Source organism: Amphibalanus amphitrite, unplaced genomic scaffold (genome assembly GCF_019059575.1).
Source record: "Amphibalanus amphitrite isolate SeventyFive unplaced genomic scaffold, NRLGWU_Aamphi_draft 001153F_arrow, whole genome shotgun sequence".
NCBI classification, from domain to species: Eukaryota; Metazoa; Arthropoda; class Thecostraca; order Balanomorpha; family Balanidae; genus Amphibalanus; species Amphibalanus amphitrite.
In genome coordinates this window covers 116,475-137,181 of record NW_024882647.1, presented here as the reverse complement: position 1 = coordinate 137,181, position 20,707 = coordinate 116,475, and the positions used below count along the sequence as shown (strand labels likewise).

Here is a 20,707-nt window from a genome sequence, read left to right as displayed (position 1 = left end):
GATATGCATTGCCTAGTGGGTGCCTACCTACATGCCAACTCTCAGCGCAATCGGCCCAGTAGTTACCGAGATATTGCAACAATTACAAAAGTGACACCTCTTCGTTTTGCACGTGGCACGTGCATAAGGGGTCACCCACATGCATCGGGAATAGTGCAATACTTGGTAGAAGGAATGAAGCTACCCTACAAAAATTACCGCATGTAAATCGGTCAAGTGGTTGCTGAGATATAAGCCTCGCAAAAGCGTGACCACGGCCGGCCGCTCATACTCAGAAATTTCCGTTAATCTAAGGAAAGACTACGCTCGCTTCGCTCGCTCCGTAAAAACTCTGCATAAGGGGAAGACTGCAGTTCAACTAATAAACTCACTTCAGTTATACTGACGTCAGATATGCAATAACAAATATAAGGAACCTGTATAAGAGCCCCATATTTCACTCTGCCCGAATCAGTATGAGAATTGAGAACCAAGAGATCATGTCGCTCTCGTTAAAGCTGCCTGACGAAGTTCACGGTTGCTGCTCAGACCCTAGCAATGGCCTCAGGCATGGTTTCATATCATAACCACCGGACACATATTGGATTGATAGCGGAGTTTATACCGGACCTATATCAGCCCTCCCGGACAGAAGTCATCTCAACTCCTGCGTCACGACTGTGCCATGAATTCCAGAGCCGAATGTCATGCCGAAACAGCAGCCGAAAAATGGAGCTTACGGATGTTAGCAAATAAAATTATCATACAGAGTGGCAGAGTTATATTTTGTAAAAGTGCGCGCGAAGATTTAGCAAGGTAAGGTATACCCAATATAATTCGAAATCTTATTTCGAATTATTTGTGTTAAAGCAAGCTATTTCTATTTTCTTTTCGTGTCCGTTGTCCACGTCCAATGTCCAGCCTAAGACCACACCCACAGCTCAGTCATATTGAAATTTAGGCTCTGACTAAAATAATTATCAAAAATATAAGCGACAAATTGCGATGCAGCCTCTCGCTGGGTCCTCCACCGAACAACTCCTTTAATTCCAGTCACTAGCAATGACTGCCATCTTGTCTCATGAACGTCAAAATGGCGCCTGCACGGCGCTCGTCAGGGATACCATATCGCCAATGGATATGAGCCGGTCGGCTGGCCGAACGGGGCTGGATGCCGCACGGAGGGCACTGAAAAGGGAGCGGCGGATAACACTGAAGGTCGCTCGGTCGTGGCATGCCCAGGGCGGGGTCGGACTGCAGCCTCGATGGTCTCTCCCATCGCTAACACGAGGAGTGGAGGGAGGCAGCGAGATGACGAGAGGTAGGGAAAGGGATGAGATGAGATGTATGTACATACATAGGATGAGATGGAAGCGAAGGGTGGCATTGGCGTTCGTTTCGGGCCTGTTCACTCGGTGTTCAGTTAACGATAGACTTACTCCAAGCTACGACGGTTTTGCAGCTACTCTCTTGTCTGTCAACTGTTACACATGGCCTAGCTGCACTGTACAATGAGTTACCGCGGGCAGTGCGGGAGACGGGTGCCGGCGGCTTTAAGCGCGTGCTCAAAAACCATCTGATAGACTGTGAGTGACGTCATCGGCTGCGTGGGAGTGTTGTATGTGTGCGTGTAAGTTTTTAACTGCTTGTCTTGCTCGCTTTTCTTTTAACCCATTGCTTTTATCTGTACCTATTGAGGATCTTTTAGTGTGTTTTATATCGACGCGGTGTATGAAAAACCACGATGTATGTGTGGATCACCGAGAATACATATCATATCATATCATATCATGGACTTAAATAATGTTGCATCAGTTTGAAAACGTGGGTTATGGGATGTTTCAATAACACGCACATGAGGCCATCGATGGCATGCGTGAGCTGAACACTGAGCAGCGGCGTTCGCCCCTATCGATCTTTTAGATAGCCACACTCACTCCGCTCAGAACTGCGTCATCTCACCTAACCAGCGCTGTTTCCTCTCACCCTTATCACAGCGCATTGGACGTCATCTTTCATTCCGTCGCCCCTGATCCATCCACATCATTCCGTCGCCCCTGATCCATCCACAGGAAGCCATGGTCTGATCACTCTCCACACACAAAAACCAGGCTCGCAGATGCCAACCCTTCGCCGGCGCCATCCGCCGGCCAGACCCACAAAAAACGACAGATGACGGGCAGTCATCAGAAGCGATTCGCCACCAGAATCCGGACACAGAGGAACTTAGATGACCTCACAGGACCTGAATGACGCCATCGAGCGTCCTTCTGTGCCGTTCCATGACAACAGCAGGACAGAGGGACAGAGAGCAGTGCAGAGAGAGAAGGGCAGAAATCCGACGGGGTTCGCCGGTAGCGTCGACCTAGATTGCCTCAGGCAGCAGGATCAGGACAAATCTACCGGATCCCTGGCTTGGACGGACCATTTCCCATGCTACAAAATGACCCGTCGTCAGAACTTTTGTGGAGAGGTTCGTCAGCACGGCTGGGCTGTCGCAAGAACTGTGAGTTATATGTTTCCTGATCAAGAACGGCGTCTTCTTGGTAAATCGATCCTTTGCATGGTAGGTCTACGGTAATGAAGAACGTGTTGTCATGTAAATGTTAGAAGAAGCTATTATCAAATTGTTAACAAAGGTCATTTTCCCCACTTCATGATAAAATCATGAGATAATATCGCAGAAGTATATGATAAAAAAGTAGAATTAGGTCCTTTTGGATAATATGCATTGTGTCGCCGTGGGCTATTTCTATGCATAAAACCTTCATAACAGACACCTAACTTGGAAGACTCTTCCCAACTGCTAACAAACACTCGATGCCTCTGGTTACGCCCTTTGCAGCTCAAACATGCTTACAGACAACTGCAAAGTGCATACTCGGTTTCATTTGCATTCCCGTTTCCTGTTCCGATAGCGGTATAACGGGAGCTGTCACACAACTTTTCCGGGACGTTCTCGCACGGTCCAAACCCTGCACATGCTCGGGTCAACGCCCACCACGCCCTCAGAAAGACAGCTTCGCCAAAACGTGGCGCATGTACCTGATAAAGTTAGATTTAGGTGGCAAAATCTGCAACAGGATGCAACATTGCACCCAACTATTCGCAGCCTGCCGCCTGATATTTTGCAGTTCCAGCCTGTTCAAAATACGATCACTGAAAAGTCCTGGGGCAGCTGGTTCAATGGAGATATGCGTTCTAAAGCAGCAGGCTCGCTCTTCACTGCTCCAGCCCGCTCGCTCCAGGCAGCCAGGCCAGTGCCCTCCTGTCTCCTATCGCCTGTTGACACCGCCTATCGTCTCGCCAGTCGCGTCCAGTGCACACAGCTGTCCAGATTAGATAAACCCCAACCGCTAATGAAACCCCACTGCACTCTGGGGGTCATGGAACCCCCGAGTGGCGTTCAAAGTACACTTCGGCTGAAAGGTTCGAGTGCCACCAGTTCTATCAATGCTCGTATATGGGCGATCGATTCAATACGATTTGGGTACAAATGCATAAATGCCAGGTTAGCAAGACAGAATGTAAGGTCTCTCAGCGTGGTATATACCCATGCGAACGTATCCAAAAGAGTAATAAGAGGATCCTCACGAAACAAACGCTAGCCTCGAGAAAACCGCATCCCTAACGGCAACCCACGTGGCCCATCACCGTGACCCACGTGCGCATAGCCTACTGGCGAGCAGCACGGGTCGGTGCCGGTGGCTCATTGTGCGTCTAACGGGCCATACTTCCGTCCTCCCCTGTACACAGGTGCGACGGAGCCGGGGTGTGGGAACACGGTCCCACAGTCGGGCGACCCGAGCGGCCTCGGCTTGGGATACGGTCCAATGGGCACGGTAGCGCTTGACGAACTGACGACAAGGGATGATGAGAGGGTGGAAAGTGTGGTAATAGCTGGCTATCACCCAGTGGAATGAAAATTTGGATAGATTTGACGCATGGTCTCTAAATTAAGCATCCGTTCTAGGTTCCACCTTTCGTTTGTCCGTTATAGGCTCGCAAAATGGCGTTCATTAATGTCGCATTAGTGGCTCATATAAGTCGCATTAGCGGTCAACAATTGCAGTTACCTCAGCATGCCTGAGGTCAATCAGAGAGTCGGAGGTAGACGAAAGCTGTACTTACTAGTCGCGCCTGCTGGGCTCACCGCATGCACCTCTGGGAATGGACATACCTGGAAACAGAGAACATCGAGATCAGACACATTCCAACAGGCGGTGACATAGGGTCTATCGGAGCAGGAGCCAGGAGGAAAATATAATACGCATATGACGACTGAGGATTTGATCATTGAGCTAGGGAGATAATCTCAGCATAGAGAGGTCGGGGAGGGGATGAATGTTGAGCACAAAACTGAGAACATTTGTCAGAAATATTAGATAGCGAAATGTTTATCAATTGTTCTATGAACTGTTCTAGAACTCCTGCCTACTGAGCATCATAACAATGCTCCAAAGTTTCACCCAGGAAATCTTGAAAATGTGCAACCACTTGTTCAATATCATGGCCATCTCTTACATCTTTATGGTTTCCGTAATCCGTTCATCCGCAAGAATCACATCAACTTATCTGGAAGAGCAGGATGGTTGTCTTCTAAACGAAGAACATGATAATCCAGCCTGGGTATGATTTATTGTCCCACTTACCCACCATCGCAAAAAGTAATTTTGCGGTGGCGTAAAAAGTAATTTTGCGGAAAATCTTACCCAACTAATTCACAGTGATGGATTAGAATGAAATCAGAGTTCGTTATTGGGAACGTTTGTATCGGTTAGGCCGTGGTGTTCTCGCAGTTGTAACTTGGATTGAAATAGATAAAGTAATTGGCTATTAATCGCAAACTCGCACTAACGTAAAACTTCCCATAGCATAGCCGTACGCCGTCTTGTCAAGGTAAAAATACAGTTTTGCTTTCAGGTTAGTATAAATTGGTAGCATCGTAACACCAGTATAACGCCTTATGGGGCGACTAACGGAGCGAGCGAGAGGGTGGGCCTTGCACGTGCGAAATTTCGAGGGGTACCTCCAACTGACTTGTGCACGGCACCCTACTAACCGGTCTCTAGCGATGTGCCAAATTTGAGCACAATCGGCCCAGCCGTTCTCGAGATCTGGAAGCAGCACCCTGCACGTGCGCACGTGCAAAATGGGTCCCAACTGACTTGTGCACGGCACCCTACTAACTGGTCCCTAACCGTGTACCAAATTTGAGCGCCATCGGTCCAGCCGTTCTCGAGATCTGGAAACGACCCCTGCACGTGCGCACGTGCAGCAGCACCCCAACCTTAACACATGCAGATGAATTATCTGATGGAGACCTAACTATGTACCGAGTTTCAATTCAATCGGCCCAACCGTTGTGCCGTTATTGAGGTTGCAATTTTGGGGGTTCTTAAAAAATGTCCAACTTTACCACGCGCCACGTGCGGTGGTTGGCAAGAACGCATGGTGGCCATCACACCACAGAACTTTTACGTCCAAGTGACATTCAGTAAAGAAGACCGCTTGTCAATCGGATGTCCCGTTCCTAAGATATTAGCTTTTGAAGAGCGTCCCCACGGCCGGCCGGCCGGCCGGCCGGCCGCTCATACTCAGAAATTTCCGTTAATCTAAGGAAAGACTCCGCTCGCTTCGCTCGCTCCGTAATTACACTGTCCAATGTTTAACTCCAGACAGTAGACACGTATCAATGTAGGCGTACATTTAATTCATTAGCTTAAACACAATTTTCAGCTTAACGTCATATTATAAATTATTTGAAGCATAAGTTCATGACATCAATTTCAGCAATTGACCGTGGGCATGGCAACCGGATCGATCCCGAGCCACAGCCGTCATCCAAAGAGCCGGGGCTCTTTGAACATTGTCAAAGAGTCCCGGCTATCAGAAACTCAAAATCCGGTCTACGGAGTGGGACGGCTGGGGGCGGTGCGCTTCAAACGTCCAAGGCAGGAAACGGAACTGACTAGCAGTTCCGGAGCGGTCGGAACAAACAGAACCACGATACCACTGTGACCGGGTGGACCGATACGACAGTGACGCTCCGTCCACCCCACCATCCCAGGGCTCGACAACGGAGGTGTGCGTCGTCCCTTCCACTGGGGAGGGGGAGGGAGGGGACAAAAACACCTGGCCGGACGGCCACGTGTTGTGACGAAATGAGCCCCCCCCCCCCCCCCCAGTTCAAGTGACGCCAGTCGGCACCTGGGTTAGCGGCGCCAACAAGCGATGGTAGCAGTATCGTACAAAGAGATTGGGCTCAGGAAAGGTTAGCCAATGTCATGACGCCGTCACTGTCACCACGTGTCTGATAACACAGAATACGTCATGCGTGCTGCGTGTGCAAGGACGTAGCCAAGGGGGGCACGGGGGCCATGCCCCCCCCCCCTGAAAGCGAAAAATAAAATTAAATAAAAAATGAAAAATAAATAAAACTGCTGCACCCCCCCCCCCCCCCAACAGAGTGGGCCAAATCAGAGGAACTTCCCTTTTTTGGACACTGAGCAAAATCCTGGCTACGTGCCTGTGCGTGTGGATAGTAAATTTTTTCATAAGCAAAAGACGCGCTTAGCCGCGGAAGACACCGCAGCATTTGTCCGTCACCTGGTCCACTGTGGACCGAGAGATGCTCTCTCACTATCGGTCACCCTGGAGCGGGTGCACGCGTCCTCCCCTCGCCGGACCATCGTGGGACCCAGACGAAACCACGTGGTGGGTTGGAGTTATCGGTCAGACATCGCCGAGTTTCTACAGAGACGAATAACGTCGACTATGCTCCGCTCTAGAATCGGGTAATGCGAAGAAAGACATTGGCAAATTTGACAGTTGCCTAACAATTCTCCTTCACACCGGCCTAGGCTGTCAGTGGATATTGATATGCTACGTCTACGCCGAGCTGTTTACTATGTTTACTATGTCAGGGGCGGCATTAACAAATGCTCATCTATGGACGATTGTTGATTATCAACCATCAGCGGTTGTCAAACAATCATCAGGATCATAATAAAACATAATGGCAACTAAACCAGCAAAAATGACGCGGTATTGGTCTCACAGTTCGCTATCTTTGACCAATCGCAAAGCACTCAAGAAAAAAGTTAGCGTGGTACACCCCAGGAACAAACACAACTCTCCGTATGTACGTACAACCATCACCGTCCACTGCCGACCACCGGCCCAAGCGATACCGCTGTCCATCGGCACGTGACTATTTCCCTCCCGTTCCTCTCCCCCGCCTGCAGCGGCATGACCAACAGCGTCCCTCAGTCCGCGTCGGGCGGGCTCCGTGATAACGGTGTTCATCCATCATCGAATCGCGCGGCCACGGTGACGGCGCGGTGGGGCGTCAGGCGGTTCGGCTGCAGCCGATGTGGCTGAGAAGCTCGGCAGAAACTCTCAGATGTGCCGTGGCGGCCAGAGATCGGTGTATAGGAGCTACCATAGACGCTACAAAAGACCCATGCAGGTGAGCACGACGAGATGACCTCGGCCGCCTAGCGCTCGAAGGAAGTAAGAACGACAAACCTAGTGATCAAACCTTCGATACAATATTGCATATAACGTCCGAAGATAAGCCAGGGATTAGAAGAAGACGATCTTCTTAGAAGACTGTGTTTTGAGGTCTGAGATAAGCTGATGGATTTACTCATCGATCGGCTGACGGACGTGTGCGTCATCCGTTCCCCTCACAAGGAAGTGTCGACCGCTGCCCTCTCCAAATGAGTCAGTGTCTCCCCACAAGCAGCCTTATGACTCACCCACATCAGCAAAGACCATCCCATAGACAAGTCAAGACGGAGTGGACATATGACTCAGAGGGTCGCCACGGGAAAGGACCCATGTCAGACGTCTGTGGCTAACGGGTCGTCGTATCGACCCAACCAGCCTCTGCAGGCTGACAGAGGTCGTGAGTCAGCTGACCCATCCCGATCAGTCAGCCGCCCCCGCTCGCAAGTCGCATCAGTGGGCGCCGACTGGCCGGTCATGCCCCGAGGCTATCGGAGCTAATGGACGACGAGAGAGGGCACCGTCGTCGTGCCGATCAAGTTATTCATGGATGCACTTCTTTGGCTGTTGGCGAAGTTTTAAGAAACATGAATATTGAAAACTGAGCACAGAAAATAATGCAAATGGCTGAATAGCGTGTCATGTATTATGAGAGTGGCGTTCACCTTTCTTCTCACGTAAATATTGTTCGATATTAAATAAGCAAGCATTGTTTTCGCGATGTTGAAAGCAGCCACTGCAGCACCGATGCATAAGGGGTGGGCGAGGTTGCTACATTTAATATTCCACATTGCTGCTTTGAGGCACATTCAGCAGCTCCCCAAACTTTTCGCCGGACGATGCTGGTCACAATTCTCAACTTTTATGACGACCTCCTCCGCACTTGTTTCGAGCGTCCAGAACCAAAGTTGGTTAAACGAGCCGGCCGTTGCAGCCAGCCTCTCCGTGCAATGTTTGCCTGTTAAGTTCTCACTCAAATAAGGTCTTAGATCAGCTCGTCTCACCGCACCCTGTCGGTTCGTGTTCTCCATGCAGATTTGCAGTCTTCCACATCCCTGACGAAATGGTTATACCATGTGGAGAAGAGGTCGTAAACAAAACACCTCCGGCAACGGCCCAGCCGTCATAGGCCATGTTTATGAGCCGCTTGCACGGGCAACCTGAATTCTGATTGATAATCGGTCGTTTTAGAGTTCTCCCCATGCCCTAATTCGGGCTCCGCTGCCGGCTGAACACTTGCTACATAAATATCGACAAGTGTGCAGGTACGGCAGCAGCTGCGATGGCACGTCGACGGCAGCAGCGGCAGCAGAGCATTGTCTAGCGGTGAACAGCCGAGTCGGCAGTGCCTCCTATATCGACTCTCACACCAATTAGGGCTGTAATCTGGGAGAGGTATGACGTGATACAGGGTCGGTGACGAATTTATGATCCTGCAGGAACCCTTAGTCGACATGGCCTTCAGCTTAAGCTGCAGAACTAAGGTGTGCCTCGGTCACGGCTGAGTCAGAGCTTCTCTCGACAAAGCTGACCGTCTCGTCTGACCAAACCACGAACTCATGCTCTTGAAAACACAATTGGTTGGAGGTTGAACGAACTAATACCCCATCATAAGCCGCACCGCAACGGGTTACACCAACAACCATAAAGCGCGGGGAGCCTGGCCTGACGACCTCCCACGTCCCGCTCCACCGCCGAGAGGGGAAGGGAGGCAGCAGCCTTTGTTCCGGCGTCCCGTCTCCGCTGGGGCGCCTCCTGACGCCCCTGCTGGCCGGCCGACCCTGTTCCGGTCCAGGGTCCGTCTGATTGCCCCCAATGAGCGACGCGACGCCGCACCCGCCCGGAGAGATGAGAGCGCGTCCGTCAGCCCTTCAGTGTGTGTAAACAGGCCTCGAGAGGCGGGAGTTGAGTGACGGCCTATTCTGCCGTTTGTTCAACCACTCCTCCGGCCGACAGGAGTGCGCACCAGGATGCAACATCACGTCACTAAGGGTCTGGAGATTACAGCGCGAATGGTGGGATTCGGTCAGGGGAAAGATGTGTGTCTTTGATAATTTTAATAACAAAATCAAAAGTTAACCAGCATCATCTGATATCATGAATGCACGACATCAAGATGCTTGTGTCAATGGTAACTCCTTCAACACAATGAATGTTAAAAGGCATTATAGACGTACTATGCCGATATTCAACCATGGACCTCTGTGTACAACGAGGTCTATCATTTTAGTGTGTTGGTCAAGGAGAAAACTCAAGTGTGTCTACAATGGCATCCTCATCGTTCCCGTTTACATAACGAACTCCCACCTACGCGATGCCCACGCGCGTGTCACCGTACCCCCACACGATGGTGCGAATGCCACCAATGCATGCTGATGAGCGGAGAACGAGACGACAAATCGGCCATCTGTCCTCCCCCTGGGGGTCGTTAGCCGCCACTCGGAAAACATTAGTCTCCATGATCTCGCGGAGTCCAACCGTCGGTCCTTCCCTGAGAACGGACGAACTCCAAAGTTCACGAGGTACTGGGAGTGGTCTACAAGCGCGTGAATTCGACGAAACCCACGTCTTTACCAAATTGTGGCTGATAACCAATGTCCCCTGAAGCCAAAGTGTAGCGCAATGCACAATGCGCCGGCCTTTTGGGTCGATCTGCCGAAGATGATTGATAAGATCATATCAGATCGTCCCAGTGCGATCGCCGTATGTCATAGCTCGAAACGAAGCTTCGCGTAGGCAGTGAAATGGCGAGTCCCATCCAGAAAGTGGTTTCGTCCCATTGATCGTGTCATGGAAAAGTTCCTCGACGATCTACCCTAAAGTTTAGACCAGGGGTCGGCAAATGGTGGGGCATGCCCCCTTTGGGGGTAATGGAGCCCTTTCGGTGGGGGTAATGAGAGATTCTGAGAAAGCCTATCTTTTTAGAGTTTGTAGCTCCAGTGATGGAGCCATCGTGACTATTGCATCCCAGGGTTCAAAGATTAGCCCAGGCCAAAGGCACAGCACACATTGATTAGATACCAATTTTCACGTACCTGCTCGCCTCACCATCTCACCCCTCCGCACAGTCGTACAAAAGCAGCTGCAACTTTTAACCGTCGCCCGTCTGTTGGCGTTTCAACAGCCGCTAACGTAAGGGGGAGGAGTCGATCGGACCCCCGCGGCCTCTCGGACTCTGATATGGAGCTGTGCATAAAAAAGACGAGAGTGCTACCCGTGATAATAGGAAGCCGCTGCTGCCCATTTTTAAGGTCCTTGGTCATTCCGTCTCATTCAAGAGGGCAATGACAAGTGTCGAGAAAATCGGGACCCGCTATAACTTCTTGAAGTGAGATGTTATGGCTCAAGATGATCTCCAGAAAAAGCTCATAAGCCAACGGTCATTATGGGTCCAGAGGCCAGTTTTACCAACAGAAAAATAGCCGCCTGCCGGAATTTTTGCCTAAAGATCGTTTCACATATGGAGCGACATTGTTCCCAAAATTGAAATTTCTCAGTTGTTCATAAAAGCAAAAAAGAAACATGATCTCTTCGAAGTTTTTAAGCCCACAAAATGTTTGATTTTCGTTCGTTTTTCACTATCCAACTTTTCAATCAATCTCAGGTGCTCTCAAAGCACATATTTTCTTTCGTTCACTTGTGCTCTTATCTTATCATGACCTTCCCTATCCTTATACCCCTTTCTTGCTTGGTCTGGTGTCCTATCCTTGTCCAATATGTCCATCCCTGGTTCATCCTCGCCTGGCCTGGGGTCAGGTCGTGGAGAAAGCAGGTTGATGGCCGCAGGTTACGAGCGCGTTCCGGCCGCCGAGGGTCACGCTGTGCCAGGATAGCGTCTCGTTATGGATGGACCGCGGCCTATCTGCCTTTCCATGCGAGGGCACTGTCCGGAACGAGAAACAATTAGCCGTGGAACAGGGGCGCCGAACGAGGCTGCACACAACAGAACCCCGCATCGGCCCAGCGCGTGGCAGCAGCATGGCGCCAGGCGCGTGCTGACCTTTCGGGAGGCGAAACTGTGACGAACAATGCTATGGAGAACAAAAAGACATAATCAAGGGCCCAAGGCTGTAACACGAAGCTTGCTTAGGAATAAGAGCCCGAAATTCACGTCAAGCTGGGTACCAAATTCGCAAAATGACGCAGCTGGGGAGTGGGGAGGCATGAAATAATTGTTCAGGCCAAACGGAGGAAGCTGAGGTTTGAATTGGGAAAATCCTGTCATATGCTTAAAATGCAAGGAATACTGGAACATATGTTCAAAAAGCAGCCCGAATCGCACAAGGCACCAAAATACTGCGAGTCATGTGTTTCAGAGCTCCTACCATCAAATATTTCTTTTCACATATCGCGATCTGAGGAGGTACTCCATCGCCTCACGACCTATCGGCCGATCACAACCGTACCAATTGTCTTCAGAAAGCCGACGATCCATCAACTGAATGTGCACAGATCACAGGCATACTGGGCGAACCGTGACGAAGGGGAGACAAGGCGAGGTTGAAGAAACTGCATCACCTGGTGGGGGGGAGGGGATGTGTAGAAGGTCAGCCATGCTACAGACGACGACGGATCAGCAAGAGGAAGCAGGGTGACCTGGCAGCGGCTGGTAAGAAATAAGAATACCTCGCACCAGAACAATGCTCAGGAGGCAAGCAGCCAGCAATGAACCTCACTCATGCAGGTCAGTGGTCACCGGTCATTGTGCAAGTTGAACCGAAAGTTGAGCCATTCCAGGTCAGATTCGCGGCGTCTTCTGACGGTCTGACGGTCTGGGTCTGGGCCTGATGGTCAGCCCCACACAGACATCGAGACGGACCGGCGACTGGCATCTCCTTTTCCCTGGGCCTGGGCCTGATGCTCAGCCCCACACAGACATCGAGACGGACCGGCGACTGGCATCTCCTTTCCCCGGGCACCGCCACCACAGGAGGCGCGAGATAGACTCGAGATGCCCGCCGCGTCGCTGTCAGCCGCCCGCCGAGCGCCGAGGTGATATTTCAAGACTGGAGGGTCTAATTCGAAACGCGAGACCAGCACAAGAGCTCATAGATAAGCTTAGGTAGGGTACGCTTAGCTAGACGCCCTGAGACTTTGCTGGGCATGGGTGTGCACTTGCAGAGATGCATCCTCCCGAATTTTGCGCGCACAGGTCCCTGCATTCCCGTCAGCACCGTAAGCTGCAGGGGAGTGCACGCCCGAATGAAAGACACTTGAGAGCCCACTTTGAGGAACAATGCCGGTACATGATCGTGCAATCTGATGCCGCCCCGCCCCCGTCGACCCTCGCGCCGCCGCAACTGATGTCGGACCAGACACCCAGCCGTTCCTCGCCTCAGTGTGGATATGCGATGTCTGGTATCAAAACAGCCAACAATTACAGAAGACGAACAAATACCTTAGACCAGAATCTGATTTCCGAGTCAAATGCCAGGCCTCAGCGTAAACATTCGTGACATTTATCAACAGGGAATGAGACTTGAGATATTTAGTCGCCCCTAATTTCGCCCGGAAATTGCCAGCTATTTACAAAAGGACCAAGCGCGGACGAATTTCGGTGCAATCTCGAAAACTCTCGCATCCAGTCAATTCTCCACAGCCGTTCCCTGGCCACCGGCAGACACCCACTTCTCCCGACGCCCACGACTTCTGCCGGCAGAGATAAACGAGGAAAACGGAACAGAGCAGAAAATCCTACAGTCGTGCCCCTGAGTTAGGCGGACACTAACGGATTGCGGCACGGAGGAGGAAATGTCGCCACATTAGACAGCATGCACCAGCCTGCTTTGATAAAGCAACAGATCACAATCACAGAAAAACTCAAAATATTAAAATGGCGAAATCTCATCTGATAACATAAACAACTGATCACGCCCGCTGCTAGCGATAAGTCAAGGCCGCCTCTCTTTACAAACATGACTGCCAGAAAAACCTGTTTACCACCTTGCCACTGACCGAGTGTCAGTAAGAGCGACCGTGAGGAAACTGGCCTTGCGGTCGCGTGCAATAAACAGCCTTTCCTCAACCCTCCGGCGACCGGTACAGCACTGACAACGGCTTACAAGCCAGTATCTACTTAATGGAGCATTAGCAGAGCTAAGCGACACCTGATGTTGAGGAATGGCATGGGCCTACTTTAGCTGAACAAACCTCCAGAAGTGTACAAACTTGAGTTTGACACTTAGCTGCATGCAGGGCGTTAACAATCACGAAACGCCCAAATGGTTCTTAGCGTGAGGGCAGATTTTGCAGCATGATTGACCGGATCTCAAATGTACACCGAATTAAAAGGTGGATGCATCACGATCGTCTGAATATAGGTACGTACCTATAAAGTGACACAATTATGTATAATTTGTATCTGCAGCTTTACTTATCGTACTTTTCGTGAGGGTCATGGTGTGCAAAACTCAGAAATCTGATAAATTCTGTCCATTGGACAGCACTGGGAAGCTATTTATTTACCTAACTACTTCATGCTTCATACAGGCAGAATCCACACTTGTCCACCAACAGCTTGAACCCGTCAGGTTTATGTTGGTACGCATTAGTCCACAGCCGTGATCTCCGCCATCCGCAGCTCCGGTCACGGCTGTTCTCAGAACAGCACCCCTTATGACGTCATATGCCGGCACATGTGGCAGTAAAACGTGCAGCAGCCGACTGAAAACGGCTCAGCACGGCGGCCGGTACCGGTCGTGATTTCGGCATGACTCGATCCTTTGTGCAGACTGAGCATTTCCGCCATTGTGGAAGGAATGCAGGGAGACCAGAGAACGACATCACCCACATGACGAATATGATGCGATGTCCGGATAAATGTTTGATAACATGATTGATGAGGATGACTCAGCTGAGTCATGTTATCGGAGATATGTCGATCATTAGACCATTTTCAATTTTGGTTACTTACGTCATTGACTCATGGCAACGAAAGATAGAAGAAAGTACCACCTTGGTCATCTGGAGTTCATCGAGAATCCATACGAAGCTGACTGCCGATCAAAAAAAAAGCAACAACAACAACAACAACAACAACAACAACAACAACATAATACACCAACAAATTCCGTGGCTTGAGGCAACTTAACCATTAGATATCCCTTGCCCGGTCCGTCCAATAAACGGGCAAGCACCACCTTCGCTTACACAAGGGTTTGAAGGCCGGGCCAAGAGGAGAGAGTGAGTCGATCCAGCCAATAACTGATCAGGCTGCCGACGGGAATTGATTCAAGTCATGGACGAAAGTTGGGCAACGCTAACCAAACGACAACTCTATCAGCCATAAATCTTTTAGACCGCTGATCTGAACTCGTCGATACCATTCCTGAAATAAGAGCAATTTGGACTACAAGAGGCCGGAGCCACAAAGCCTCGGATAAGATCAAATGACAATGTACTTACAGCTGACCTGAGACTTGCACATAAATAAGCGCTAAAAGGTCAACCAATAAAATAAACAAGGAACATTAAAATGAAAACATGGCACATGAGCAAATCAAAAACAAAAGGAGCATTCATTGCAGGACTGAACGACTGATGTTATGCTCATACTCGTACGTAATTACTAGCGTTACGGCTTTGAGCTGAAGGAGTGCAATGAAAAACGTTTAGTTCACAAGAAGTATATATGACCTCGTTCGTTAGCACAACCCCGTTCTGCTGCCTCCCAATCACGAGTTCCTCCGGCACAGTAGCTCAATCAATTGAACAGCACCCTCCCGGCGGCGACCACCCAGTTTAGATCACACGGCGGTCCGGCGCCCGCGGAGAAACACAACACCACCACGGGCTCACTGTTTGTGTTCGGTCCATTCATTAGCGGGGCCAACATGTTGACTCAGCGGATCGTCGACAGACGATCGGTTCCCGCTCCTCGGCCGCCCGGCTGGACCGCCGAGGGATTGATAGGATTGGAGACTCGAGGGACGGAGACACACCCGTAACGGGACACAGCTCCAGTGCTGTGCTGTCGTGATGAGAGTCGCTGGGGACGAACGCGATATTCGAATCCGCCCTTTTCCCGAATAACGGGCTTGATTTGCAAAGCAAGCATCCGGTTACAACAGTGGTGCATCATGCAGAAGAAGGCAGACAATCCAGGGGTATCAGTATGATTTCGAAAGCTCTCACCGGCCTAACCGACCAGCATTCGTTAATTGTTTCATTTTGATAAGAATAATTTGATCACCATCGTCAGACGTTGAAACCGAGCGGTTGCAAATTATCTCCGAACTTCAACGCTAACACATACATACGCCAAGAAGATAGGATGCTGGCACGTCTCTACAGATGAGCAGACCTTTCAAACAAAGCTGGCAGCAGGCGGCTATTGCATCAGCAACGCCTTCCTTTTTCTCGACCAGAGTATCAGAAACAGACGGCAGAAATGCCGCCCGCTAGTGCATCTTCTCGTTCCGTCTCTACACATTAGCGCGGATGAGTTCCAGAGAGGCGGCGGAGGGCCTCAGCGGTTCGCTCTGCACGAGCAGCGAGCCGTTTTAATTTGTCTGCGCCCACCCAGACCCCCCCCCCCCCCACTCCCAGCCCCACCCCTCTTGCATCGAACCGAGGAAACGTCAAGGCGCGGAGATGTAATTGAAATAAGACAGAGGCGGAGAAAATAGAAGAGCAAATAGGCTGAGTGAGAAAACAACAGAAATGTAAATACAAATAAACATTTCTATTTATCAGAGGCGCAGTTATTTGTCGATGTGATATTAGCTGCCAATAAGATGGCACATAAGTATGAATGACTGGAATTATTTAATGCACAAGTGAAATATGAGGAAGCAATTTGAGCCACAAGAACATACATCAAAACCTACTCAGCAGTCGATCAGTTATGGACACATTAGTCAAAACGTCAGGAAATCCAGCATAAATCATTGCAAATGGAGAACAAGACAGGCCTTATTTATGTGATCCTTTGGAAGGCTAGTTCAGAGAATCACGCCTCGACATGGGCCGCTACTTTCCACACCAAGGCACTCCGTGGAAACCAAGCAGCAAGTGTCCTTAGCGACACGATAGCTCCATAACGGAGGGAGGCTCCAGTGCAGGAGCTACGTATCGCATGTTAGAAGCGGGACGACTGACCCTCAATGCAGTGAGGAGGGGTTAAGGGCGGGTTCGATAGAGGCGAGCGATACTAGACCAGGGGAAACGTGTGGCCTGCCAATGCGGCCGAATGCGGTGGCATGCAGGGTGTATGAAGGCGGTAGCCCCGCACATTGAAAGCAGGGTTCCCGACCACTAAGCAGGGTTCCCGGCTCGTAGCACAGTTGGTCGGGACGTCTGGCTCGCAGAACGACCCATCTATTGTCTCGCCGAGCGGAGTCGCCAATTGCGGCGGGGACACCCCATGGAGCGGGTCAGACCGGTCCTGTTGCATGACAACTAGTGGTCCGTATGGGTTCGGAGTTCTGAAAGGTCACTTTCGGTTTATGGCGCACAGCCATTAGGAGTTCGCGGGTGTGGTTATCGCCATTCCGTTGTGTCTCATCAAATATGCAGATTCCTTAGTAATAAACCACTAATTTTATGGCTTACAGCAACGGAACATGCAACAGAAACTAAAACAATGTAGTATGTAATGCAGTGCAGATGTATATCTCTAGAATGGATTGGAATGTGCATGGTCGTTGGATAGCCACGGCTGAACCTTCATCTCTAAAAAATCATAATTACAGTTTTGAGCTTCTCTTTGACCTTCGCCTTTCGCCTCAGCTGAGACAAAAGGTTCCTTCATCATGTTCACCCTAGATTCGGCACCCGACACGGCGCGCATTCCTCTCTGATCCCGCCTTCGCTCAGACACCCGACGCTCAGACGCTCTTTGCCTTCGCTCAGCCTCTCTGGGAGTCCCTGTGAGATCCGCCGCCGCGCCGCGTGCGTCCGACAGCCGTCGACCCAACCCGGGGCCGTAGATCGGCCGCCGCGCCGTGCCGCCGGGTCAGAGCGGACCGACAGCGGCCGCCGGCCCTCCCGGCAGGAGTCAGTAATTGCCTGGGGTCGCCCCTCCCCCTCCCTCCGCCCGCTCACAGGGCAGGTATGCGGCGGACGGGCAAGGTCACGAAACCAACGTACGACCGCGGGCGGAGGAGGGAAGCCTCGCAACGGACAGAGTGGTCTGGTAACACCGGGGAGGGGCACGGGGCGCTTAATAAAAATGTGTGGTCACGTGAAGGCCGTACATGGGCTACACCCGCCATAATGTCTAAACATTGGACAGACAAGCAGCTACAAGTACGACTTCAGGTTCGCCAAATTAAAATATGGAAAAGGCAAAAGCATCGGCTGATTAAGATGGGTGGTAGATAAAACTAGAAAATGCAATCACCTCAAGAAAATCCTAGTTGTTCGTAAAAGCGAGCACCCTTCCAGTCCACCAGACAGTTCTCAGAGTACGCTGATAGATACCCCCCCCCCCTTCTCCCCAAAGGCGAACGGAGGGGGTCCCCACGACAAATCCAGCGGCGTCGGCCTGCAATAGAGCGGTAAATGGCGCGAAACGCCGCCGTCTGGCGCGGGAGGCCGGCTGGCTATTCGCGATAAACGGGGTCCGGCGCCGGCCCGTGTCCGGACGTTATTTGTCCCCGCTGATTGCAGAGAATTGCCGACAGAATTCTCAACGTACAAGCCGATTTTATTTTTGTCGGAAAATTGGTACAGTTAAAAAAGTTTGCAAACAAGGAGTAGCGAAAAGCTAACCGTGTAAAATTACATTGCAAACTATTGCAAAACAAAATCGCAATTGCAAACCTTTCCAGCTATATCGTCCAGTGCATTCAACGGACAACGCCATGAGGCCCAAACCATCCAAAGCCACCATTCACGTGCTGTCGAAAGCTGGTAGTGGCAGCGCTTTGGCACTTGGCCTGTTCCCTTCCTTTCCTTTTAGAAGGGACATAGGCATAACCCAATGCCCAGAAGTTTAGCACCCAGGACAGATCGTCACATTACGTATTTTTCTCAGGGTTAACTGTCGGGGACCTCCGGGTTTTGCTGTACATACCACCTTGGGACACCTGGGGCAAAAAAAGCGCGCAGCCGTAAACACGCAAGGGAGAGCGCTGGTGCCGGAATAGAAAGGAAGAAAGGGAGAGGGAGAGGGAGAAAAGAGGAAGAGAAAGATCAAAAAGTGAAAGAAAGAGAAGGAAAAAGAGAGAAAGAGAGATAAAGAAAGAGAAAGTGAAAGATATGACTAAGAAACAGAAAGAGAACGAAAAATCTAAAGCGGACATAGAAAGCAAAAAGGGAATGTGAAGAAATAGGTTAAGGGTATAGGAGGCAGGAGCGGGCCATCCATGCAACAGGAGCGGGAAAAAGAGAAAATGCAGGAATAAGGATTCTTCCTTATTATTCACTCCACGTGAATAGAGCAAGATGTAGTGATGAATAAACGTGGAAAGAAATGCCCCACATGGATATTCGTACGTTCTAGATATCGTGCCTGGCAAGCTGGAACGTGTGAATGAAGCCACGGCCGATGCCGATCCCATCCCACAAGCAAGACACGCCCGAACGAGTCGCCTACATACGATCGGGCTGTTTGAAGACCAAGGCGGACGATATTGAGGACTCACGAGATGAGGAGGCACAGTTTCGATTTGGATTCTCCATCGGTGCGGGATTTGCTGCCTTCGGCTGCGGGAACCTCGGTGAAATCCCGGCGAGGGCGCGGTCCCCATTCTAATGAAGTGGGCATTTTGTAACGTTGACACTGGCTGCTGTTTTGACGGGCTCGGTCGAAGCCACAACACCGTCTGATTTCGGAGCAGACGCCGTGATAAGACGGGCGCAGACGGAGAGCGAGTTTGGTTTGAAAGGATTTGATCAGACGGGGACAGCCCATGCTACTTAGGCATTTGGTCTGAGAGCCGAGAGAGCTATCATAATCAAGTGAGATAGGCACTCCACATTCACCTATTTAAATTAAATTATCATGTGACTCGGATTATACGAGAATCGAGATTGCCTTATCGCCGCAGGCCTCTTGAGGGTATAATTAGTACGGAAATGATGTAACGATCGGCTTGGAATTTGTTAAAAATGAGCCATGAATACCACCGAATCGTCAACTGAAAAGAGAAAAAGTGTACCTACCTACAGAATAACCACAACATGAACACAGTGAGTGATAATTATTGGTAAAAGCCCTGGATATCGTTTCAAAAAGCAATGCCAAACTCTGCATCGTTAAAAAAAATGTAACGGACAAAATAGGTCAGGATTATATGAGCACTGACCAGTAGCACAGTGGACGGGCGACAAAATGGTACCAAATTCAGATTCATAATTGAATCTTTCCTACGGTGACCGTTCAATTCTTATCAGGCACCCGTAAGGCATTGATGCAATACTATGGACTCGAACCACGTGAAAGGATCTATCCTGCAGTGACCCTATCTGATAATCTGATCAATCATCTTTTTGGAGTCCGCGACATGGTATGACGGATCACGATGTTGAGAAAATGCATATAATGAAATAGATACCAGGCGGCTCATTTGAAACGACACCCGTGGCAGTTCAGAACAAGATTGGTTATAGGCGAATCGACCGCGAAAACATGTTAACTCCGAAAATGCTTCAACTTTCAAGCACACAATAATGATAAACATGTCACCGCGACCTTGATGAATGGCGCATCGCATCCATATCCCATAATCATGCAGTGAAGTGGTTTCAGTTGGAAATAAGCACTACCGATGAAATACTTTGAAGCTCAATTCTTATCCCAAGACCCATGACATATCACCTAAGCCCAGAGCCCTATCATCACTATCGCTGGCCAGTCAGTGCGTAGGCGATCAGCATGCGAGTGCATACACCCGACACAGCTCGCTGTAGATAGACACTTCGCGTCACTCACCTGTGGCTATCGCGGCGATAAAACACAACACCCCGCGCGATCGCATGGTGTCCTCGGCGTGCTGTCTTCAGCTATCAACAGGTTAGCATTAATACGGTGGTAACTTCCAGTCTCGTTCCTATGTATCACAGCCGTTCACAGCGTCACTCACCGCCCCGTCCACTTCCAGCACCGCGCGACGCACACACTGCACGAGCCCCACCGTAGCGCCGAGCGGCGACCGGTACCTGGAGAGGCGCCTCCGGGCATTCGGCCGCTCACCAATAGCTTGCGACATCTAGCGGGAAGACAGCAAAGCTGTAGTATCAAGGCATTCGGGATGAAGAGGGCGCGTTAGGG

The 20,707-nt window shown here is 50.5% G+C and overlaps 1 protein-coding gene across 2 annotated transcripts in view; it reads right to left on the bottom strand.

Moving 5' to 3' along the window:
- Positions 1-20,645, bottom strand: part of LOC122370642 (fasciclin-2-like) — a 98,637-nt gene extending 77,992 nt beyond the window's left edge. The window contains exon 1 of one of the 2 annotated variants that reach the window (XM_043346418.1): positions 20,369-20,645. In XM_043346418.1, the coding sequence (XP_043202353.1) occupies positions 20,369-20,414 (46 nt within the window). In that variant the 5' untranslated portion in view covers positions 20,415-20,645. The remainder of the gene's footprint in view (positions 1-20,368) is intronic. The other variant, XM_043346419.1, reaches the window with a different exon arrangement.
- Positions 20,646-20,707: the final 62 nt, after the last annotated feature.